The sequence below is a fragment of the Pagrus pagrus genome, assembly GCF_965226575.1.
Source record: "Pagrus pagrus genome assembly, chromosome: 22".
Classification (NCBI taxonomy): domain Eukaryota; kingdom Metazoa; phylum Chordata; class Actinopteri; order Spariformes; family Sparidae; genus Pagrus; species Pagrus pagrus.
In genome coordinates, this window is record NC_140204.1 from 7,825,215 (window position 1) to 7,836,307 (window position 11,093).

Below are 11,093 nucleotides of genomic sequence, written 5' to 3' on the forward strand. Positions count from 1 at the left end.
TTTAAGTGTCATATCTTAAAAAAATTACCTACACACTGCTTAAAAACAACGTAACAACAAAGGTTATATCCACTAGCGTGCTGTTAAAGCCTCAATGGAGGGCTTCAGGTGTTTAATGAAAGCCACATGATAATTTAATCCTTGTTAAACTAACTTAAAAGAGCCTGCAGACAATAATCTGCAAGATGAAATTATCAAACTATTCAAAAAGTAGCTAGAAAATGCTTGGATGGGCACTTCGGCTGCACGCATGCGCACGATAACTTCCTGTCAAACGTGAATCATCTTGATATTTTACTTCATCTTTGGTCGGGGACTCTGGCAGAACAGCCATCTTTCGTCTCCCGGCTGTCACATTTGAAGCACACCGACAACACCGCTTCATTTTTAACTGAGCTGAAGTCTTTGTGAGCATGACCGCTCAGTGACGACCGACACTGTGGACACGTCTGAGAGCCTCCTCGCTGTCCTCCATCGTCAACTGACAGTCTGGGTAAGTTGGGGATGAAGGTAGCCGCCGCTGGGAGCTCCCCTCATGTGGCTTTTAGCTCACTTACAGACTCGAGCTGTGATTGTAATCGTGTTAAACTAAACGGAGTAGTGTGAGAGCTGTTTCTTCGTGCGCTGTGTCGGCCGAATAACGTGAGAAGGAGCGTGTAGCAAAACACAGGTAAGCTAGGTTAGCTAACGGCAGTTCATAGCGCGCAGTGTCCTTCAAAGTAAGGTTAGAGCGAACGCTAACTTCACGATTAGTAGTCATTTCTAGACGAGTTGAGCACCAATTGCTTTGCTAAATCACTTTTTTGGAAGTGTTAGGATCTCATGTCATTGAATAGTTTATTTCTGTCCCGCGTTGTTGTGTTTTACAGTCTGTATCGCCCCGCTATGCGTTTTATTTTGAAAACCGCATACGGAAGCAGCTAGTTTTGCCTGCGTGTGTTTGACACTGGTCCGTCCGGAGCATCACAACATTGTCCTGCCGCTTTGTTCGAGGGACAGAAAGCATCGCACTTGTCTTCGATGAAGGTAAATAATGCGGATATATAATAATAAAATAAGCATGAAGTCGCAGTTGCACGGTTAAAATAGATAGATGTTATTAGAAAGCTGTCATATTAAAACGCTACATCTTGGCGAGGTCCGTAAACGTGTCATCTGCAGTCACCGCCGTCGTTTTTACTCGTTAAACAGTTTTAAAATGCTCATTGTTACATTATCATATATGCATTTCGTAAATAATATAATAATAATAACAATAACGTGCATCAGTGTGTATTGTGTAACATCATGGTGCTCGGGCCTGCTCTGTTTACAAACACTTGACGTGTCAGATCCGGACATTTGACCACATTTGCAGTAAATGACAGCCATTAAATGCATCATCTGTTATAGGTCCGTCCTTTCTGCACCCTGCTCTCCATTCCTCGGTCACCTTGATTGATCTCCTGCCAAAAGCCTAAACGCTGCCGCCCCTCCCGGCCGCAGGCCTCGACCATCCGCCGGCACAATGTGTGCCTTTGGAAAAAACAGCCCGATTTAAGATGCACGAAGAAGAAGCGACGGCGTGAATCTCGTGTTTTGACGTTTCACGGCTTCCACGATTGCGTTCGCGGACCGTGGACACGACGGGAAATGTGAATATTGGTGCATTGCAGTCAGCGTGTGAGGCGGATGGGAGGGGAGAGGAGGGGAGGAGGAGGGGGAGCCAGGCCGACACAGAGAGGGGAGAGCGGGGGGAGGAGGAGAGAACAGGTGCGCCTCCAGCATCAGAGCAGGGACAGAGAGAAAGTCACGATGTTGCACAATCGGCTCCTCTGTGCTGCTGCGATGGTTTCACTTACAGCTGGTCAATATTGAGACCAGATGTCCTGGACCTGGATCTGTCCACAGCCGGGACACACACGTTTCTGTACTAACATGTAACTTTCTAGATGTTGATCGATATTGAGAAGCTTGATTCATCTCAGTGGTCCAGCTGAAGAAATGACCAGTGAACGTGTCATTGCTCATGATGACTAAACACATGACTAATGACTCCTGCTCAGAATAAACATCCTCTGCAGGCATCGATTGTTCAAATAGGGCTGCAATTAATGATTGTTATTGTCGGTTATCTGCTAAATCAGATATTTGGGCTATAAAATGTCAGAAAGTGGTGAATTATATACCAAATATATTCAGTTTGCTCTCGAAAAGAGTAAAGAAACCGGGAAAATATTCATATTTAAGAAGCTGGAATCAGAGAAATTTGACTTTTTTCATGTAAAGAATTGCTCAAATGGATAAAGCAAATTAAAATAGTTACTTTATACTTGAAAATACTTTAAATACTTGAAGTTGTTAAAGTTGTTGATTTTCTGAAAAGGTGGCAGACATTGCTCGAGAGGATGCTTGTTTCAGCTTTTCGACTGACGGTCACAGACGTCACTTTTGGGACTTTAAAAAAAGGCTAAATGATTAATCGAAAAAGTGAAAGATGAATTGATAAATAAAAAAATCATCAGTTTCAGCTCTGATCAAACAATCAGTACGAAGGTAGTGTAATCTTCCCGTTTGCAATCAGTTACATAATGTGTTCAGAAATTAAATAAATACGTACTGAGCAGGACACTTTACAGTGAAGAAGTATTTTGTCTAAATGAGTGTAAACACGTCTGGACTCTGGTTTAGATCCTCCTGTGATATTTGACGCTGTCACCTCTGAATCAGTCTCTCCTCTTTGAAAACAACAGCTCTGTGGTTGACAGTGTCTCACTTTAATTGGCTTTACCGCTCACTGGCAGCTGCTGCGTCACCTTCAAGCAGAGGAGTAATCCTCTTGGAGTAATCTGAATGGGTTTTAACTATACATATACCGCTCTCTCTCTCACACACACACCCCCCTTATCATTTTACATCTCGTCTAACAGCCCAAGGAGTGCGTTAGGCAGTAAGGAAATGAGAAACTATTGTTTAGCTGTGGAGAGAGACGGAGCGAAGGGAGCTCGGAGGGAAAGCTTTGTGCAGCAGCGACTTACTTAGGAAGTCTCCAGCTACACTCCACTAAATATTTCATATCCTCGGTTCATCTTTTTAAACTCTGTTATTGAATTTAAATGTGCCTTCATGCAGTGAATGCGTCTCAGGAACGTTAACTCCGTCCCCCTGCTGATGTTTCCAATTCTGTGCCCTTCCTTTAGGTTTCTGGCAAATACTTTACTTTCTCATGTGTGCACAGGTGAATAATGTGTTTCTGTAATAGTAGATATGAATGTTTCCCCGGAGGGTTTATATTTCATCTTTATGTTCATTCTGTTCTTTTCTACTCTCGTGTCTCAGTTTGTTGACCTTCTTCTCATCGAGTATCTTTATTTCCCTCCTCCTCAACTTCATTGTATCATATTACCTCTTTCTGTCCTCCTCCACCTCCCTGTCCTCTTTCCTTTCTTATCTCATCTGTTCTGTCTCTTTGTCCTCTCCACCTCTGCTTGACCTCGGTGACCAGCTGATAAAGGATGTGATCGCACCGAGCAGAATGTCGAGGACGAAGTCGACACGCACTCGGCAGAAACACCTCCCGCCCCACGCCAAAAGTATCATCTTTGTTTGTTTTCCCTGTCCCCGCAGTGTGTATGAAACCAGGCAATGTCCACCATGGTGTACCCACGCGAAGAAGCCCTGGAGCGACTGAGCCAGGATGAGATCGTCCTCAACACCAAGGCCGTCATGCAGGGCCTGGAGACGCTGCGCGGCGAGCACGCCCAGCTCCTCAACTCGCTGCTGGACTGCACCCAGCCGCCCGCCGCCCAGGAGAAATCGGGGCTGCTCCGCAAGAGTCTGGAGGCCATTGAGCTCGGCCTGGGAGAGGCACAGGTGAGGCGACGAAACATTTTCATTGGTTGCTCTGGTGCGCCTAATATATTCAGGTCAGATTAAAAAAAAGTTTCCCTCCCCCAGGTGATCATCGCCCTGTCGAGCCACCTGAGCGCCGTAGAGTCGGAGAAGCAGAAGCTGCGCGCTCAGGTGCGCCGCCTCTGCCAGGAGAACCAGTGGCTGCGGGACGAGCTGGCGGGGACGCAGCACAAGCTGCAGCGCAGCGAGCAGAGCGTCGCCCAGCTGGAGGAGGAGAAGAAGCACCTGGAGTTCATGAACCAGATCAAGAAGTTCGACGATGACGTGTCGCCCTCGGAGGAGAAGAGCCAGAGCGCCGGTGGCGGCGGCGGCGGGGGAAGCGGAGGAGACACTTCAAAGGACAGTCTGGATGACTTGTTCCCCAATGATGATGACCAGGGACCAGGTATGACATCAGCAGCAGCCCGTAGACATCAGACAGGAGATGATAGCATGATGCTGAACACACACACACACACACACGCACACACACACCTGTACGTACCGCGAGAGAATGAATGCCGTATTTATTACACGAACGACCTGTCAAAATAAAATCACTCGGAGCTCAATGCAGTCTTTCAGTAGCAGCAACGTTCAGGCCTCAACTGCCCAGAAGCCTTCAGAGTAATTTAAACACTGAGGCACGAGTTGTTCATACAAGCAGCTCTTTGTATAAGTAGTTCCCCCACACACACACACACACACACAGCCACAGCTCTGATATAGTTTATATAGGACGTATTTGAAGCAGGAGCTGTGGTCGGGCCGATGCTAATTCACCGTATAAACAGAAGATTTGTGGATCTGTGTCAACAAAGTGAAAGATAGAAAAGGTCGCTCGTGCTGCGTGTTAGCTTTCCTCCCCATTAGCCAGCAAGTGCTCTTCTTTGCCTCTTGGTCTCTTTAAATATTAATAACTGAATACTCTTAAATGCTTTGCTGGGACTCTCAGCTGCACATTGAGCCACAATACGTCAAAATAACACTTCTGTTCTGTTTTGATTAACATTTTAGCTAGTTCATTAGTCTTGTGTTTGTGCTCTTCCCTGAAAGTTTTTGTCGTTACCTGGCTCCCGTACGTCTGAATCTGCCATCTAGTTATCTTTGTTTGACACTCTAGGAATGTCTTTCGCTGTCCAGACATACTGTATCTACTACACTGGCTGTTTCACAAATACCGCCATCTTGGATTTTGACGAGCCAATAACGTAGGTTGTGTTGTGGTGATAGTTTGGGAACATGGCAGCGAACGCTATCTGTCCACTGCTTAGTGCTGCATGGAGTCGGAGAAGAAAACACCATCTGTTAAATGATCAATATTCCCGTCACAGACTGACAGCTAGACGTTTTTAATTTCCTCCCGTCTGTGTTGCAGCCCAGCCGAGCGGAGAGGCGGCAGCCCAGCAGGGCGGCTACGAGATCCCGGCCCGCCTCAGGACGCTGCACAACCTGGTGATCCAGTACGCCTCGCAGGGGAGGTACGAGGTGGCCGTGCCGCTGTGCAAACAAGCCCTGGAGGACCTGGAGAAGACGTCTGGACACGACCACCCCGACGTAGCCACCATGCTCAACATCCTGGCCCTGGTGTACAGGTGGGGAACGGAGAGGAGGTCGTTTTAAACATTTATAGCTGATACCAAATAAACACCTCTTAAACAAACCGCTGTCTTTCTGTTCGGGCCTCCAGGGACCAGAACAAGTACAAAGAAGCAGCCCACCTCCTGAATGACGCGCTGGCCATCAGAGAGAAGACACTGGGGAAGGATCACCCGGCGGTGGCCGCCACCCTCAACAACCTGGCCGTTCTGTACGGGAAGAGGGGCAAATACAAGGAGGCTGAACCGCTCTGCAAGAGAGCGCTGGAGATCAGAGAGAAGGTAAAAACCAACGCCTGGAAATGTAAAAATGTAGAAAATGTAGTTTTTTGTTGCCTCCACATGATTGAGATCGAACGTGCGTGCTTTACTTTGTGTCCAGGTGTTGGGGAAGTACCACCCAGATGTGGCCAAGCAGCTGAACAACTTGGCCCTGCTATGTCAGAACCAGGGCAAGTACGACGAGGTGGAGTACTACTACAGACGGGCCCTGGAGATCTACGAGTCCAAGCTGGGCGCCGACGACCCCAACGTGGCCAAGACCAAAAATAACCTGGTGAGGACGTTTTTAAAGGCTCAAACTTGTGACGCACAGTAACGAAACTGCATCTGACTCGTTTCCTGCTCTTCTGTTTTCTAACCTCGCCACGACACGTTTAATAAAAGCTTCTCCTCGCTGCTTCTCCACAGGCGACGTGCTACCTGAAGCAGGGGAAGTTCAAAGACGCCGAGGCCCTGTACAAAGAGATCCTGACCAGGGCGCACGAGAAGGAGTTTGGATCCGTCAACAGTAAGCGGAGCTAACATTTCGACAGCGCGCGCCGAAAAACATGCACACGGCTGACCTTTAAACGTCGCCGAGGATCCTTAATCTCGGCGGCACGGACGAAAACATCCAGGAGCCGACCCATTTCTCCCCGACGTGTTGCAGCGTTTTGGGATCTTTTTTGATCCCTTGCCGTCGCCCTCGGTACTCTCAGCAGGTCGGAGGATTATTTCCCGCTTTTGAAGCGTGCGAAGCGGCTTAATGTCGATGTTTCCCTCCTGCCGCCGCTAAGCCCATCAAACCCTTATGTGCTCACATGCCCAGCGCGGGAGAGAGAGAGGGCCTTGGCAGGAATTTGGCACTGCGGTAGTGTAATTAAAGGCAGCCATGTGTTTTTTAATAAAATCATGTGTTTATGAGAGAGAGGGAGCACTTTCTGGCCAGTTTTGGCTTCTGCTGCAGATTCTTTTGAGTCCAGTTCTTGTAAATATCAAAAAGCGTTCATGTGTTTGTTTTTGTCCTCCCTCCGCAGACGACAACAAGCCGATCTGGATGCACGCAGAGGAGAGAGAGGAGAGCAAGGTCAGTTGTTCAGCTTGACCTTTTTGCTTCCGTGTGTGGCAGGCAGCTCATTATGGAAATGGAGCGGACGGCGGATTAAGAGTGATGGAGGGCGGCAGACGATACAAATGAGAGCAGGGACTTTGTTAATAGGCTGTTTGTAATAGGGTAATATTTCATACTCGGCCCCGGCCGGCCCAATGCCTCGTTTCATCTTAATCTCCCCCTCTCTCTGTTCTCTGCGTCTCTTTCTTAGGGTAAGCGCAAGGACTCTGGCCCGTATGTCGAGTATGGGAGCTGGTACAAGGCCTGCAAGGTGGACAGGTGAGGATTATTTAAGAATCATGACGAATAAGGACAGAAAAACAGGCTCTGCAAACTGATGTATTTGTTTAACCCTGGCCCCTTTTGTGTGCAGCCCCACGGTGAACACGACCCTCAAGAGTCTGGGAGCTTTGTACCGTCGCCAGGGCAAACTGGAGGCAGCGGAAACACTGGAGGAGTGCGCCAGCAAGTCCCGTAAGCAGGTACTCCACGGACAGGAGCGGTTGAAATACAGCGGTTAGATTAGTCGACCGGGCTCTTTTCAGCAGCCTGGTCAGTTGAGATGCCTGATTAGTTCAACGGGCGTCCCCGCTGTGATTTATGAGCCCATAAACGAATCATGAAGCTAAATGTGTGTACGTTGTAGTAAACGAACCTTTAAATCACTCGTCTTCACACTTGTTTTTCCTTCTTCTCTTTGTGTCCTCGCTCTCGCTCCCTCCCAGGGAATTGATGCCATTAACCAGAGTAAGGTGGTGGAGCTGCTGAAGGACGGAGGGGCCGGCGGGGGCGACAGACGACACAGCAGGGAGGGAGTCAACGGGCCGGGAGGACAGCGGGGAGAGAGCGAGGGCGACGACTCGGCCGAGTGGAACGGGGTCAGTTCACGGACACATTTCACCTGTACCTCAGCGCCAGTTATGTGATAATAAGCTCATAATTTAAAGGTCAACACGACCTCGCACACAAGGCAGATAGATTGATATGAATAATGTAATTATTTGACATTAAGAATTAATTCAAAGTAAACGCCCTTCGGTGAGGCACCAGCATGAGAACAGTCTTTGTAGTCTCAACGGGAAATCTCCTCAGTAGTTAACGTCTTCACTAAATGCTGACTTGGTTTTCCTGTTCCCTCTCCTCAGGACGGTAACGGGTCTCTGCGCCGCAGCGGCTCCTTCGGGAAGATTCGTGACGCCCTGAGAAGGAGCAGCGAGATGCTGGTGAAGAAGCTGCAGGGGAGCGGACCCCAGGAGCCCCGCAACCCAGGGTGAGACGACTCAATCACTCATCATCAGTTAGAGAAGAGATGTCAGAGACACATAAAGCTCAGGGCAGAAAAATGTTTATCTCATTGTTTGATTGTCCTGCTCAGAATGAAGAGAGCGAGCTCCCTCAACTTCCTCAACAAGAGCGCTGAGGAGACCACACAGGTACGACTGCTTTATACTCGTTCATCGCACAGAAGATTAAACTGACGATCGAACCGTCGGTAGAAGTCGTTTTAACATCGACTGCTCTGTTTTCAGGACGCCAACTCCGGATTCTCCGACTGCAGGGGACTAAGCGCCAGTAACGTCGACCTATCCAGACGCAGCTCCCTGATTGGCTAGACAGGGCCAGGAGGCGGGACTTCGGCGGAGACAGAGCGGCCCGACGAGGAGAGGCTGTTTGCAGCTCGGTTTGATCCAACAAACACACCTAAAGCTCAACGCCAGATCAAACACTCGCACCTGCAGCGTATTTTTTAAAGAACAGTGGTGTAAAAAAAAAAGTCTCTGCCGCTGCTGCTTCGCTGTACAAACCGCCGCCCTCGATCAGAAAAAGAGAATATTTAGATACTCATTAATCAGCATGCTGCTTACTAGAAAGTGGAATGTCTGCACCTGAACGCCTCGTGTTTTTTTGACTCGTAGCACCGTAGCAAAGCGTCGCGTCCACATCGTGGTGAGTCCGTCTCTTCGATCCACACCCTCACGTGCAGACACTCAACCTTAGGTAGGCTCAATACTCCGGTTTCAGCTCCGGGAGAAGCGTTGCACTCTGTATATATCACCAGTAGCATGACGGTAAAAATGGTCCGATCCGCTTCGATTTTATCAGAGGTACGACAAGATGACACAAGCAATCTTTGGGGATTCTCAAAAAACCATTAGCACTAACCATTTAAACCTCACTTTTTGCCTTCTTGTTTTTTTTTTATGTATATACAGTTTTAAATTATTTGATATGTCATTCTTTGTATATAGTGCACATTGGTTTGTTTGTTTTTCTCTTTGTTTACACTTTATTGGGTTGAAGAGGGTTTCAGTCGGAGAAAACACTGCTCATGTGACGGGGTGGAGACTGGAAAAGAAGGAAAAGATGAGAGGAAACGTTGAAATGTTGTTAAAATGCTGATAAGTTCAGTACCTCAGTCACTCAAATCTGCTGTAATAATGCACTTTGAGAGCGGACGTGTGGAGGTTTCCAGCGAGCCCTCGACAGGTCAAGTTACAGGAGACGTCCGGTGTTCAAATGAACTTCGTTGGTGCCTCACGGGGAAATAAAAACGACCAGGAAGTTCATTTGAAGGTGGATCAACACGTAAACCTCCCGCGTGGTACAACAGGAGAGTCGGTCGCTCTCATCAACACTTTCAGGTCACTTCTCCCACTTCTATCTCCAAAAACGAAAGACTTTTACCAAACAAGTCTGAGTCGTATTGAAAAGAAAATGCTGTGAAAAGTATTTCAATCTTAATTTGTTTACAATCATTAAACCAGGATGTTAAAGGCGTGATCAACCCTCGTTTGAAAATATCTGGGTAACTACCTTTTATTGTTGGTTCAGAGCGGGCGCAGTGCGTCAGCTGCGATGTGTTTACTTTTATTAATTCCTGCTGTGAGTTGTTTTTCCCTCGTTTGCTGAATATGTATCATTTTGTACAAAACAATCCTCAGTGAAATCAATGCTGACCTGGATGGACGCCATCAGCCGTTGATCGTCCGTCCTCGATGAAGTTTGTTGTGCTGATGTTTTTTTTGTTTCCTGTTCTGGCTCAGAGCTTTTTATGTCGAAGGTACCGAAAACTGATTCTTTGAATGTTACATTTCATGTCGATTGTGCGGTCCGGTGGCTTTCACGCTGGATTGTTTTTTGTTTTTTTGCAAGCCGGGAGCTAAACTCCACCAAAATAAGACCGATACCAAGAGATCAGTCCACAGAATGTACATGTGAAGTGGAAACTGGGCTCGGACGTGATCAGATTGTCAAGAAGATGCTTTTTTTGGGGGCCTTCCTCCATCTTACTCCCAAATCTATCAAAAAACGGTGAATTCCTGACGATCTGAGCTCGATTTCAAGAAGACGACGCGGGTTTTTTTTTTCGTCGTGAAGGCATTTTGTCAACGATGGTGCGTGCACACCATCGCCACGTGCCCTAAATAACCTGAGGTCCCGCCTTCTTGAAATCTCACCGCCGAGTCCAAAAAGAAAAGTGCTAATTATTATTATCAGCTTCTGATTGTGCTGAATGTGCAAGGCGGCGCAGGTTAGTGACGGACGGCGACGAAGAGACACGTGCATGAAGGGAACGAAGGAGTAAAGTAAGTGTTCGGAGAGACGTTTAAAGTGCTTTAAGTGTCGTTCGCAGCAAATAATGTACAGAATTATCCGTATACGACCTTTATATGTATTTACCGTATGTCACATGTTCACACACACAACGATGGGAAGTTCCTTTAATCACACGCTCTCAATCGACACCACGTAGTGTACAAACGTTAGTGAAAACACTAATTTGTAGTCGAAGGCGGCTTCCTCTACGCACCGTACTGTATTACCAATACTAATCAATCATTTACTGTATTAATCAGGCACTCGCGCACCCCTGGGAAGCATCTCAGACTATGTGTACGAGCATTTACGCGCCGCGTCGCTCAATAAATCAGCTGCAAACCGCTCCGGTTGTAAATGTTCGTCCTGAAGTCGTCATCCAAAGTTTGAGACATGAATCTGATCTTTTGTTTCTCTGATGTCCAAATATTTGTGGAGCTCAGCGCATTGATTAAGTGTTGTGGGTACGAGGGGTGTTGTTTGTGTACAATTTCAGCTCCTGTACTGCTGATGGATCTTATTGTGAAAGGGGCCAACCTGATGTGTATTTTATCAAACGTTCAATAAACACAAATTCCACTTTTCAAAACTCGATTCTGCGTCTTGCACGTCTTCCTGACCATTTCAGAGTGTGTGCGTGTGTGTTTTGCATGCGT

General features: G+C 47.4%; 1 protein-coding gene across 2 annotated transcripts; it reads left to right on the plus strand.

Annotated features, from left to right (window-relative positions):
- Positions 1-292: 292 nt before the first annotated feature.
- klc2 (kinesin light chain 2) lies at positions 293-11,031 on the plus strand. Of its 2 annotated transcripts, none has more exons than XM_084343576.1 (14): positions 293-493; positions 3,607-3,852; positions 3,937-4,276; positions 5,249-5,465; positions 5,561-5,750; positions 5,851-6,024; positions 6,159-6,258; positions 6,767-6,816; positions 7,052-7,119; positions 7,214-7,322; positions 7,566-7,718; positions 7,986-8,110; positions 8,216-8,273; positions 8,370-11,031. In XM_084343576.1, the coding sequence occupies exons 2-14, from the start codon at positions 3,625-3,627 to the stop codon at positions 8,451-8,453; spliced, it is 1,896 nt and encodes a 631-aa protein (XP_084199702.1). In that variant the 5' UTR covers positions 293-493; positions 3,607-3,624; the 3' UTR covers positions 8,454-11,031. The 2 variants fall into 2 exon arrangements, with proteins under 2 accessions (XP_084199702.1, XP_084199701.1); XM_084343575.1 differs by lacking the exon at positions 293-493 and adding an exon at positions 921-1,026.
- The last annotated feature ends 62 nt before the right edge of the window (positions 11,032-11,093 follow it).

Coding starts and splice junctions, on each gene's coding strand:
- klc2 (XM_084343576.1), top strand. CDS start 3,625: ATGTCCACCATGGTGTACCCACGCGAAGAAGCCCTGGAGCGACTGAGC. Junction 5,751..5,850: donor CGCTGGAGATCAGAGAGAAG/GTAAAAACCAAC, acceptor CTTTGTGTCCAG/GTGTTGGGGAAGTACCACCC. Junction 8,111..8,215: donor CAGGAGCCCCGCAACCCAGG/GTGAGACGACTC, acceptor TGTCCTGCTCAG/AATGAAGAGAGCGAGCTCCC.